A 13,355-nucleotide genomic window follows, 5' to 3' on the forward strand; every position below is an offset into this window, starting at 1 on the left:
AATACAAAACAAACGTGATGAGTTATTTAACCTGTGGAATCCAAGTCTGTAAATATCACTTTGAGCCTTTTGTGTAACTATTCAGTATTACTTTCAACTGGGTAGAGAGCAGGGCAGAGGAAATGTGTAGAGACCAGGGCAGACCAAAGGAACTGTCTAACAAACAACTCCAACCAAAGAACTAAGGACAAGTTCTTATGTAAGAGTTACATAAGAGTGTGCCCTCATGTTCCTTGGATGGAGAGTTGTTTGTTGGGCAGTTTCTTTGGTCTACCCTGATCTGTTCCTCTGCTGCTTCTGCTTTCCTTACGTGCAACCAAAGGTTTGCAAAGGCAGGAAGGTAAAATGCCAAGCTCGACACATACCCACACCTCACGTATTAACCCCACTTTCTCAGCCTATTACCCAAGCAATCCGCCTCTCCTGCTGAGGCTTTAGGAATATCTCGCAAGTGAATTCACCCACCATTTTGCCATGAACTACCCCGCTACCTACTGAAGGCAAAGCTAAAGCAGGAAGAAGCTGCAGCTGTGGCTCCAACTGCGTCTGCTCGCTGGCCTCAAGCATGCTCAGAGAGCACCAGCAATGTCTTTTGTAGCATTAGAGGCTGGAGCCAAAGTGCTGTTTTTGGTTTCTTTGGGACACTGGGCTGGCCTGAAAAGGGTGGGGGGAGTGGAATTAAGACACCCCCAAAATAAGCCCTGGCACTTATTTCGGAAGTCAAAGGAAAATAAGACCTGGTCTTATTTTCAGGGGAACACAGTATATATGTATCCTCTTCTATTGCCTTCTTACTTTGGCACAAAGTTCTACTCGTCTTTCTCATGCCAGTCTACTGCCGACTTAAATAATACTCTTTAGTAGAGAAGTCAAGAAGAAAAACTTTGATAAACATTGCAAAGTTTTGTGTAGTTATTATTGCACTACACTCAAAAATGATACAAACACCACAGAGTGTAATTTTCCACACAGCAGACCAAAACAGAATCTTAACCTATTTTTATGTATAAATATTCTCAACTTTCCATATACTCTATGTTTTGATATTGCCTAGGTGTATGGTTTGTTTATCATTATTTTAAGAAAACGTAAACATATTCTTGCCTATGAATGAAAACGCAAGGATGCAGTACATTTTATCTAACATTTCCTTCTGTGAATATTTTTTTTTCTGATTTCATAGAATGTGTGCATAATGGTAGTTCACCTGCGTTTTGCTTTAAAAATGAAATATTGTCCATTTATAAATACTTCAGTACACCTTCCTTTGCTACTGGAAAAGTAATATTAAATCCATTTAAAGAAAAGGGATATCAGTATTCCCACACAGACACATTAGTAAGTATTTTATTTCTTTTCTTTCTAATTTGTATTTGCAAAATTAATACTTAATATTACTTTGTATTTTAGCCAATTATCATCCTTCCTCATAGAACAGGGATTAATTATTTTTCTTCCAATATATTAACAACACTTATTTTTTCCCCACTACTGTGGGTTAATAATTTTGATCCTTCATGTAGACACAGCAGAATTATATGTTCTTAATTTGTTTGGTGTCTTTATGCATGAATATGTTTTCTTTCTTATATTCATGAGGGATGCTTTAAACAATCTCAAGAGAAAAAAATAGCTGTGTTTATGGTGTAGAATTATAGAATGCACAGTTTGGGCTGAAAATAACTTTTGTGATATAGACTTCCTGAGTTCAGCTATTATTTTAGCTTAATTTTAAATGTTCATGTATAAAATATTCTCTGGCTTTGAGATTATAAATAAAAACAGGTATCAAACATTTTAACAGATAATAGTTAATATTGGACATTTTGTCCTGTTGATATTAACAGTTGATAATTAAATGCTTTGGAAAAAAATGTAATTTTCACATTTAGCAGCATGTAATATAAATTGTAACTTATATACTATATCTCAGCCAAACTCACCTCACAGGTTTGTTGTGAGAAAAATAGGAGGAAGAATGTGTGTTGGATATGTTCACCACCTTGAGTTATTTGTAACAATAATAAAGGCGTTACAAATAAATAAAATAATGTTGAGATGTGCAGAGAAAGAATAGTAAAGATGATTAGAAGACATGAACGGTTGCAGAAATGATATATCTATCTAATGAAAGAAGGATTAGGTTGACATGATAGTAGTCTTCCAACATCTAAAGGGCTGCCACAAAGAAAAGGGTTCAGCTATTCTCCAAAGCAGCGGTCAGCAACTAGTGGTCCACAAGGAAATTTTGGTGGTCTGCAGAAATTTTTTTTGCATTTTTTATATTGCACTAAATGCTATTTATCTTTTTAAAAATTCATATTAGTGGTCACAGGATTTAAAATTATGAATTTAGTGGTCTGAAATTTTGGTGACCCCTGCTCCAAAGCACCCAGAAATAGGACAAAAAACAATGGATGGAAACTAATCAAGGGGCGATCCAGCTTATAACTAAAGAGAAATTTCCTGACAGAACAACCAATCAGTGGAATGGCTTGACTTCAGAAATTATGGATGCTTCAATACTGGAGGTTTTTAAGAAGATATTGGATAGCTATTTGTCTGGAATGGTATCAATCTCCTTGAGGACAAGGGTTGGACTATAAGACCTCCAAGATCCCTTTCAATTCTGTTCATTCTGTTCTGTTTGGTCTATGTTATGCTATGCCATGCCATGCCATGCCACCCATTCTGTTCCATTTCATAGACCAGTGATGGCGAACCTATGGCACGCGTGCCACAGGTGGCACGCGGAGCCATTTGTCAGGGCACGCGAGGCGCTGCCCTGTCAGCCGGCCAGCGAGCATGCGCGCGCTGGCCAGCTGAGTTCACCATTTTTAAAAGCCATTTTTCGCCCTCCCCAGGCTCCAGAGGCTTTATAGGAGTCTGGGGAGGGCGAAAAGACCCCGCCCTTCCGGAGGCCCTCGGGAGGCTTCAGGGACCGTCCGGAGGCTTCCCTGAAGCCTTCTGAACGCTTAAAACGACCCTCCGAGCAAACCAGAAATGACTTCCGGTTTGCTCGGAGGGTCGTTTTAAGCGCTCCGAAGGCTTCAGGGAAGACTCTGGATGGCCCCTGAAGCCTTCGGAGCGCCCAAAACGACCCTCTGAGCAAACCAGAAGTGACTTCCGGTTTGCTCGGAGGGTCATTTTGAGCGCTCCGAAGGCGTCAGGGAAGCCTCCGGACAGTCCCTGAAGCCTTCGGAGCGCTCAAAACGACCCTCCGAGCAAACTGAAAGTCACTTCCGGTTTGCACGGAGGGTCGTTTTGAGCGCTCCGAAGGCGTTAGGGAAGCCTCAGGACGGTCCCTGAAGCCTTCGGAAAAACTTATTTTTTAAGGAATAGTTGTTTGATTCTTCCTAAAAATGAAAGGAAATATTTAGGACTATAATGGCAATTACGTAGAATTTAGCAGTCCTAATTTCCAGGGCATCTGGAGTGAAATGCAAAACACCTGGATACAATGTTTCAATAATTAATGAAATGATGTGAATCACCAAAGCAGATATTCATTGCTATCTCTTAATATTATTAGGTATAGGATTCTGTAAACCTTTTCCTGCACCTGACAAATAGAACTTGGGTTTGGAGTAAAACCAAAATGTGGTGTTGTAGGTCTTATTTTTATGTAGACAGACACAAGATTCAAGAGTCTTGTTGATTTTAAGATTAAAGAAAATAATTTATCATCATGTTTCCAGGAAATAAAATATGCAATTAAAATTATGGCTTTTTCATCCCAAGATTTTTCACATTATTTGTGGCAAACTTCTTCTAATGCTGTATGATCAAAGCTATCATTTGAGTGCTGGAAACTATTTTTTTATTCCACCAGGTAAGTGTACTGATATTTTTCCTATTAGAAAGGGTAGAAGTAAAAGTAATGCAAACATCTAATAAAGGAAATACTTTCATTTTTTAGCAGCAGTAGTAGCATCATACAGGTAGTCCTTGACTTACAATTATTCATTTAGTGACTTATGAAAAAGGTGACTTATGACTGTTTTTCACACAACCATTGCAGAATCCTCATGGTCACATGATCAAAATTCTGACACTTGGCAACTAGCATGTATTTATTACATTTGCAGTGTCTTGGAGTCATGCGATCATCTTTTGTGCCCTTTTGACAAGCAAAATCAACGGGGAAGCCAGATTTACTTAACAATTGACTAACTTAACAACTGGAGTGATTTACTAACAGCTGTGGCAAAAAAAGTAAAATGTAGGAAATTTTGAACTCGAATGTTGTAAGTCAAAGACTTCCTGTAACATTTGTGTTATGCATATTTGTGTGATTATGAATGATGGCTTCTGTTCATAAGAAACCACAAATAACTAGTTGCTTTTTCCTTCTGGGTCTTGAACAAAAGAAAGATGAATGCTTGCTTCCTAGAGCATATGTATACTGTATTTTTAGGAGTATAAGATGCACCTTTTTTCCTCAAAAAAAAGGCTGAAAATCTGGGTGCGTCTTACACATTGAATACAGCATTTTTTGCCTCCTGAAGCCCTGCCTTCTTCACCAAAATGGCCGTGCATACCCTTATGGAGGCTTTCAGAGAGCTCCTGGTGGCTGGGGAGGGCAGAAATAAGCAAAAAAATGGGTCATTTTTGCCCCCTCCCAGCCCCCAGCAGCACTCTATAAGCCTCCATAAGGCTATGCATGCAATTTTTTTGACAAAGAACGGGTCTGTTTTCGCAAAAAATGGGCCATTTTTTGCTTGTTTTTGGCCCCCCTCTCTGCCCCCCAGGAGCACTTTGCAAGCCCTCCCAAGGCTATTCATGCCTTTTTTTTAAAAAAAAGAAGCGGGGCATGTTTTCGCGAAAAATGGTTTTTGGGAGGTTTGCAGAGTGCAAAAACTTTTTTTTCCCTTTTGGAAAGCTCTTTATTTATAGCGATAGATGAGAAATAGATTGATCAAGTGCTGTGCCTGCAGAAACAAAGTCTTAGGTGCTGCAGATTGTCAGTGATTTCCTTCTCCAGCACGTGGTTAAATACACCTGGAAACATCTACATACCTACCTACTCTCTCTCTCCTTGCTTACTTACCTACTGTAGTTCTCTCTCTCTCTCTCTCTCCCTACTCTCTTTCCCTACCTATCTAATGTATTTCTCTCTCCCTACCTATCTACTGTATTTCTCTCTCTTTCTATTTCTCTCTTTCTATCCCTCTACCTACCTACATCCTCTTTCTCTCTCTCTCCCTCCCTACTGTATTTCTCTCTTTCTCTCTCTCTCTTTCTATTTCTCTCTTTATCCCTTTATCTACCTACCTACCTACCTATGCTCTCTCCCTACCTACCTACTGTATTTCTGTCTCTTTCTCTCCCTCTCTATCCTTATATCTACCTACCTACTGTTTTTTTTATTTGCCTCTTCAAAACCTTGGTGCGTCTTATACTCCAGTGCGTCTTATACTCCAAAAAATACGGCATATTCTCTGTCTTTCACACAAGGCATGGGAACAGATTAGAATTAGATGTGGTGCCATGTCATTTCTTAAAAATGTACAAGGAATCTTATCTGGAATGTTTTGAATTGACTGTTTATTTATTTATTTATTTATTTATTATTCATATTTATAGACCGCCCCCTCTCCCGAAAGGGACTCGGGGCGGTGTACAGTCACTAAAATACGTTATAAAATACATACAAAACAGTTAAATAATTAAATACGTAGGTGGAGGAGGTTGCAAGACTGTACATAGAATAATAAATATTAAATATAGTATATAGTGTATTAAAAACTTTTTAAAACCCCAAACCCAATTAAAATGAATAAATCCCCGGGAGGTAGAACTAAGAAAGTGCCAGGCCAGCTGATTGAAATAGGTGAGTCTTTAACTTTTGCCGGAAGGAACGGAGGTCGGTGGTAGTTCGAATGTCAGGGGGGAGGTCATTCCAGAGGGTTGGGCCCATCACAGAGAAGGATCTACTCCTAGGTGTCGCCCGCTGGCATTGACTAGCAGACGGCACCAGGAGGAGCCCCTCTCTGTGTGAGCGGATAGGTCGCAGGGACGTGTGTGGTAGGATGCGATCCTGCAGGTAACTAGGTCCACTGCCATGGAGCGCTTTAAAGATGGTGATCAATACCTTGAAACGCACCCGAAAGGCCACAGGTAGCCAGTGCAGCTCGCGCAGGAGAGGTGTTACGTGGGAGTAACGTGTACTTCCCATAATAACCCGCGCGGCTGCGTTCTGAACTAGCTGCAGTCTCCGGACGCGTCCCAAGGGAAGCCCCATGTAGAGAGCATTGCAGTAGTCCAGGCGAGACGTCACCAGCGCATGAGTGACCGTGCGCAGGGCACTCCGGTCCAGTAGGGGGCGCAATTGGCGCACCAGGCGAACCTGGTGGAACGCCCCCCTTGCCACGGCTGCCACATGGTCCTCCATTGACAGCCGGGCATCAAGGAGGACACCCAAATTGCGCGCCCGCTCCACAGGGGACAATTGTTCGCCCCCTATGGCCAGCGATGGAGTCAGCTGGCTGAACCGAGGCGCCGGTAACCACAGCCACTCGGTCTTGGAGGGGTTGAGTTTAAGTCTGTTGTCCCCCATCCAGACCCCGACGGCTTCCAAACACCGGGACATCACTTCGACAGCCTCGTTGGGGTGGTTTGGGGTTGAAATATACAGCTGAGTATCATCAGCGTAAAGATGGTACTCAACCCCCAAACCACGGATGATCTCACCCAGCGGCTTCACATATGCGTTGAACAGGAGAGGCGAGAGGACCGACCCCTGTGGCACCCCACAAGTGAGTGGCCTCAGGGACGATCTCTGCCCCCCTGTCAACACACATTGCTTCCGGTCGGAGAGGTAGGAGCCGAACCACCGCAAAACGGTGCCTCCGACTCCCATCCCCTCCAACCGGCGCAATAGGATACCATGGTCGATGGTATCAAAAGCCGCCGAGAGGTCTAATAGGACCAGGATAGAGGAGCAACCCCTATCTCTGGCCCTCCAGAGATCATCGACCAACGCGACCAAGGCTGTCTCAGTGCTGTGCCCGGGTCGGAAGCCGGACTGGCGTGGGTCTAGATAGTCGGATTCGTCTAGGTGTCGCGGGAGCTGCTGCGCCACCACATTCTCGACAACCTTCGCCAGAAAGGGGAGGTTGGAGACTGGACGATAGTTAGCTAGCTCCATTGGGTCGAGCGCAGGCCTCTTGAGCAAGGGTCTCACCACCGCCTCTTTCAAGGCGGTTGGTAAGTATCCCTCACTCAGTGAGGCGCTCACCAGGCCCAGGAGCCAGCCTCGTGTCACCTCCCAGGCTGCCAGTACCAGCCAGGAGGGGCACGGGTCCGTTAAACAAGTGGTGGGTCGCAGCCGTCCACGCAGCCTGTCCAAATCCTCGGGGGCAACAGAGTCAAACTCCTCCCAGAATGGTCCCTCAAGACTCGCTGTTGGCGGCTCGTCTGGTCCACTGACGGAGGTCCACCCGCTCCGGATCTGATCGATTTTGTCCTGAAGATATTCCCCAAACTCCTCTGCTCTACCCTGTAAGGGTGTCTCCCGCGCCCCCTGCGATAAGAGGGAGCGAGTCACCCTAAACAGGGCGGCAGGGCGGTTATCCGCGGACGCAATAAGAGCAGCACAATGTCTACGTTTGGCCGCTCTTATTGCCACAAGGTAAGTCCGCAAATAGGCTCTTACCTGTGTTCGGTCAGATTCGGAGCGCGAGGATCTCCACCTGCTCTCTAGACGTCTCCTGTGGCGCTTCATCACCCTGAGCTCCTCAGTGAACCAAGGAGCCCGGGTGGGTCGATGCCGCAGGAGAGGTCGCAACGGCGCAACCCGGTCCAAGGCCCCAGTCGTCGCCCTATTCCAGGCAGTCACTAGGTCCTCGGAACGGGAGCGGGACAAGGCTACAGGTATTGGCCCAAGCTCCGTCAGGAATCTATCAGATTCCATCAGGTGCCTGGGGCGGTACCAGTTTATAGAGTCTAGAGACTGTGTTTTACCTGAAAAAAAAATCTTAAAAGTTGTTATTTGGAAAACTTTTGAGTGTTCTAATCACATAAAGCAATGGGAACAAAAAACAAAACTGCCTCCTCCCCCTTTATTTTGCCCTTAGAACATTAGAGTAGGTACTGATGTAGTTCGTTCCATCTGCAATATGTCTGTTTATTTACAAGAAAACTACCAAAAATATTTTAGGAGTCTGCTATGCTTTGGACTCACATGGGAGGTAAATAATCCATATTTGAATCTCTTTAAATCAGTAAATGTTTTGCATCAGTTGTTTCTTATCACAAGTTATTTAGGTCAAACTATTCAAAACTTTCTGAGTTTCAGTCTGACAGATAATTTTAAATTGTTTTGTCAGTACACATCAGAATATTACAGTTGAGATTTATTTGTTACAAATGCAAAACAAAAATTTTGCTCACAACTGCCATTAGGGAAGACCTGCAATGTTATATCTAGATATGGAATTACTTGCTTAGTCAATTGGATTTGCAACTCAAGACTGAGTATCTAGAAACTAGCCTGAACACCTCCACCATCCAAGTCAGCAGTGATGAAAACAAACTTGTGTTACTTAGGATCCTATCTGTAAAATATAGTGGCATTAATGAAGCAATACGCACAAGGGTGAATGCAGCACAATTGTTGCAGAAATCATTGGATTGCTCAGTGATAGGCATATGCCAATTCACCAAAAGTATAAAATGATGGTCTGTTCAGTAGATCTATATGCTTCTGAGTGGTGGCCAACCCCCAAAAGTGCTAAGTAGCCTTTACATCCCATGGGAATGTGCCTGCTCATTGGTCTTTAGATGTTTCCTTTCTTGGCCATGTCAGTGACGATACAGTTTGGGAGCAGGTGGGTATTGCACCAATAGCAGAAAATGGGAAAAATGTCCATAGTGGTACGTCCATGTTCTACCAGGAGCATCCTACACTTTTACCTGCACTGACTAACCCTTTAACATCCATGACAAATGTCAGTACAGAAGATCAAAGATGGTAGGACAAAACAGGGAAATGAAAATTTTGCTGTTGGACCAGCCAGTGGCTGCGTTTGATCATGTGGAATGGTATTTGTCAATACAAAAATTATTTGTTCTATAATGGAAACTTTCATTGTAGGGAATGTATACAATATACGTAATCTCTTGAATGAAGAATGTGTCATCCTCTTCACACAGTTGAAAGGAAAAGGTATGAAAAAATGTTTTGTTAGATTTAATTTTAGTTGAAATAGATATATTGCAATCAATATATGTAAATTCATGACTAGCTTAAGTCCCATTGAGGCTTTTTGTGATAAGTCTGAATACTCTGCTTAGGTGTAACTTTCTATCCTTTCAGACCCATAACTTTTTATTTCTAACTTGCAATGTGGAGATTGTTACTAATCTTAATTATCTCACTCTTATCCTTTTCCTCTTCTCTTATCTAATTATTTCCCCTCAAGTTTTTAACATCTTAAGATCTTAACTTTCCTCAACCATCTTAGCACTTTAAATTTCCTCATCCCCCAAAATTGTATTTTAAATTTCTTGCACAAAAATTGGGTTCTCTGTATTTTTGTTTCCCTTACTTGTGTTTAATTAAAAAAAACACCTTTGTACCTGTATCTAAGACGAAAGATTTAATAAGCTTATAATGTAAAATTGTCCATGAATTCTTGATTTCATTTTGTTTATTTGATTTCCAGCCTTTTAAATCACAGTATGTAATGTAATACTTATAAAATACATTACATGCTTATTTCAACTCCCCTATAGTTTTGTCTTTGGGCAGCAGGTTTTCATAGCTCTGAGCAGTTTTAATATTTTATTTTAACTCAATGAGACATAAAAAGTCTTCAGATAAGCAGAAAGAAACCTTTATTGTGCAAAATGTTGTGAAAATAACAATGAATAAGGATGAATCAGCAGCTTTATGGTAAAGTTAACCTACTTAGTTTGTATATTGCTAGAAATGTTACAAAGATTTACCATAAATCAGGCCCCATAACTTAAAATTACTGTAATCACAAACTTAATATAACAAAGCAAGGGTTCTAATATGCAATGCTAGTACAAGCCTTAAAGCTTACTTTGCTTGCAGAGATCTTGAAAGGTTTTTTTTTATTGTTGACGTAGTGGTAGAATACCTGAATGGGGATAAAAGTTTGAGTCTCTTTCAAATAAATTTTGGATCTATGTGGGGTTATTTTTGGCAACAATACAAGATGGTAATTTGCCATTACCATCCTTTGGCCGGGGCTGGCATATGACAACTATGAGGCTTGGTTTTTTTTAAATTTTGGGGCTAGTCTTTTGCCCAGGGATTTCCTACCGGTGAGGCCCAGCTTAGCTTTTTTGAAGATCAGCCAAGACTTTCTTGATACTTCTACCTGCTGTCATGGATGTTGAGAACTTAATAGATGTCAGAGATTATCAGGTGATGATTCTGAGCTATCAAATGTCTTCATATATGCTTCTGTGCTTTTTTACAGAACATCTTGACAACTAGGAAGTATGCTTCTGGAGCAATTAATTTCCGTATAAGAACCTTGGAACTTTTTGAGCTTGCGAAGACTAGTCTTCACTATGTCAGATAACTTAGAAACAACTGAATTATAAATACAAAAAAAGAAGGAACTGGCTAACAAATTTAGTGACAAATTTAGTGACAAATTTAGAAAAAGCAGCATAGTTTTAATCATCTGATTGGTGTAAACTTACTGCATGGGAGGAGTGAAGCTCTGCAGTAAATGAGTTTTGCAGTAATAAAACTTATGCAAAATTGGGAAAAGATGAAGGGCCTGGCTAAATATAAAAGATCAATCTCTTTTGCATTTCTGAAAAAACTCAAGAATCTGCCAAATGTTAAACAGAAGTTCTTAAGTTTTTGTTTTTATAGTTTTACTGGACTTCTGCTTGGAATATATGGGCATTTTTGCATAATAGGAAACAAGCAAGGGAAGGCCATATTGAAGATGTTTCTCATCACTCTGTTTTCTTCTGCTTAAAATATATAAATATATAATTTGCCTAGTAAAACCTGGAAATGACTTATAAGTTCTGCTATAGGTTCTGCTCTTACTGTCTAATGATTATGTGGGAGAGATAATATAATTGGAAAATGTGAAAGATTTGTATGTTAATATAAACAACCACATTATCTTATTCCCAGAAAAGTAATCTCTAATGTAAACTTGAACCCATAATTCTTGAATCAGCTTGAAGATCACTATCTGCTTAAAAACTGAAAAATTCTTGAAATCCCTTTTTTGCCCAGATGCCCTCTGGTTCTACTGTTTGCAGTTAGGGTATAAATGTTTTTCATGACTGTTTTGTATGTTCTAATGGTTTATACATTCTATTCTGATGTTTTTTTTTAAAAAAAAAACGAAGTAGTTTAAAACATTACGCAAAATTAAAATCATACTTTAAAAAATATATATTTTATGTGAGTTTCTCTTGAAATGTATTTCTCTTGAAATTTATTTCCAGGAATGTGGCATGAATGTTGTCAGAATTGTTCATGTTAATTTTCTTTGGTTCAATGGAGTTTCAGAATTTTATATTTTAGAGGTGTTAAGTTTTAAATACAATTTATTATAGGGGCTGCCTAGTATTGCATTCCAGGTGTCTGTAATGACTATATTCCAGAGGCCATTCGGTGGCTATCCATAGGTAGAAGAGAAGGCCACATATGCAGAGATTCTAGGGTTGGATCTTGAATGTTGCTTTCAATTGCTCAGTAGATTGCCAGTTTAAATGGTTATTGATTTCTTTCTCCCATTTTTATTATTATTTTTGTATATATACACAGTATATCACAGAACTGAGTACACCCCCCTCACATTTTGTAAATATTTAAATATATCTTTTCATGTGACAACCCTGAAGAAATGTCACTTGGCTACAATGTAAAGTAGTGAGAATACAGCTTGTATAACAGTGTAAATGTGATGTCCCCTTAAAATAACGCAACACAACCATTAATGTGTAAACTGCTGGTCATTCCTAAATTCCAATACATATTTGTTGGTTGGTAGTTTCCTTAATTCAATGCATTCTGATTAAATAATTCTAATGAAGATATAGAGGTGTTTAATTGAGGAACTGATTTGAGGCTGAAAAAATTCAGTCTGATATAATTCACAACTAGATGCTTAGCCCTCCCCAGGGCTTACGACCCAATTCCAAATCCCAAAGGTCGTGTGACCATACGTCGGGCTCAGCAAAACTGCCCTATAGTGAACAATGATCATAAAGGTCACTTAATGAAAAAGATCATAAAATCAGGTTGGTTACAGAAGTGATCCTTTTTATGACCATAACAATTTAGCTGGCTATGATGGGCAGGTTCCATTACAATTATAAGTTGAGAACCTGTACTATTAGCATAAATTGATCTGGAATATGACTTGAAAAAACAGCTTGTCCTTTAGGATGGCATGGTGTAGGGCATTCCTGGGCATTTCATGACCTGTGGGCCACATCCAGTCAGAGTGGCAGTGCAGCATTACTTCGTGGGAATGATGTTGGGGCAGGGCATCATCGGGGGGCAATATTGGCAGACTTCCACATAATCCCAGTTTCTCATGTGGCCCCTTGGGAAAATTAATTGTCCAGGTAAAGGGTCACTCAGATAAAACAAAACTTGTCATAGTCAGCCATAAAGAGCTTGGATGCACTAATGCTTAGAGTATGGGGAACAAACTGAACTTCAGTCCTAGTCCGTGAGGGCAAGTACAATATTGCTGCTATTACTGAAACCTGGTGAAATGAAACCCATGACTGAATATACTAATAGAAGGATACAAATTGTTCAAAAGAAATAGACTCAGTTCAGAAAGAGAAAGGAGTTGCATTATATATAAAGAATTGCTACACCTCTACAGAAATAAGCAGTGTTAAGGATGAAAGCTGCCTTGAAAGTATTTGGGTGAATATTAAAGGATTAAAAAATGACATTGCTACAGGTGTGTTCTACAAGCCACCCAACCAAGTGGAGGAAATAGACAAACTTTTTGTTAATCAGCTAGCCAAGCTGTGCAGAAAACAAAATTGTAATAATGCAGAGTTTGTTTCCCAGTTTTAACTGCACTGGGAAACAAACTCTGCATCAACAACACTGGGGTGGGGACTGCACTGGGAAACAAAACAAATTCAGCAACAAGTGGGAGATCAAACAGATTTCTAATGTGCCTAGCTAACAACTTTGTCATCCAAAGGAGGTGGGAACTAGAGAGTCAGTTATAATCTTAATCCTAACTAGTTGGGATGAAATGGTTAAGAGAGTGGAAATTGTAGGAACTTTGGGGAAAAGTGCCCATACTAGAATTCACCATAATGCAGGCACCAACGACTGAACAAAGTCAGACTAGTGTTTTAGATTTTAAAGA

General features: G+C 40.5%; 1 protein-coding gene across 3 annotated transcripts in view; it reads left to right on the forward strand.

The window, feature by feature from the left end:
• CENPC (centromere protein C) overlaps nucleotides 1-11,333 on the forward strand; it is a 70,573-nt gene extending 59,240 nt beyond the window's left edge. For all 3 annotated transcript variants that reach the window (XM_081932981.1, XM_081932982.1, XM_081932983.1), the window contains 4 exons: nucleotides 1,184-1,338; nucleotides 3,742-3,832; nucleotides 9,098-9,169; nucleotides 10,455-11,333. In XM_081932981.1, the coding sequence (XP_081789107.1) occupies nucleotides 1,184-1,338; nucleotides 3,742-3,832; nucleotides 9,098-9,169; nucleotides 10,455-10,471 (335 nt within the window). In that variant the 3' untranslated portion in view covers nucleotides 10,472-11,333. The remainder of the gene's footprint in view (nucleotides 1-1,183; nucleotides 1,339-3,741; nucleotides 3,833-9,097; nucleotides 9,170-10,454) is intronic.
• The last annotated feature ends 2,022 nt before the right edge of the window (nucleotides 11,334-13,355 follow it).

The sequence above is a fragment of the Natrix helvetica genome, assembly GCF_964273705.1.
Source record: "Natrix helvetica genome assembly, chromosome: Z".
NCBI classification, from domain to species: Eukaryota; Metazoa; Chordata; class Lepidosauria; order Squamata; family Natricidae; genus Natrix; species Natrix helvetica.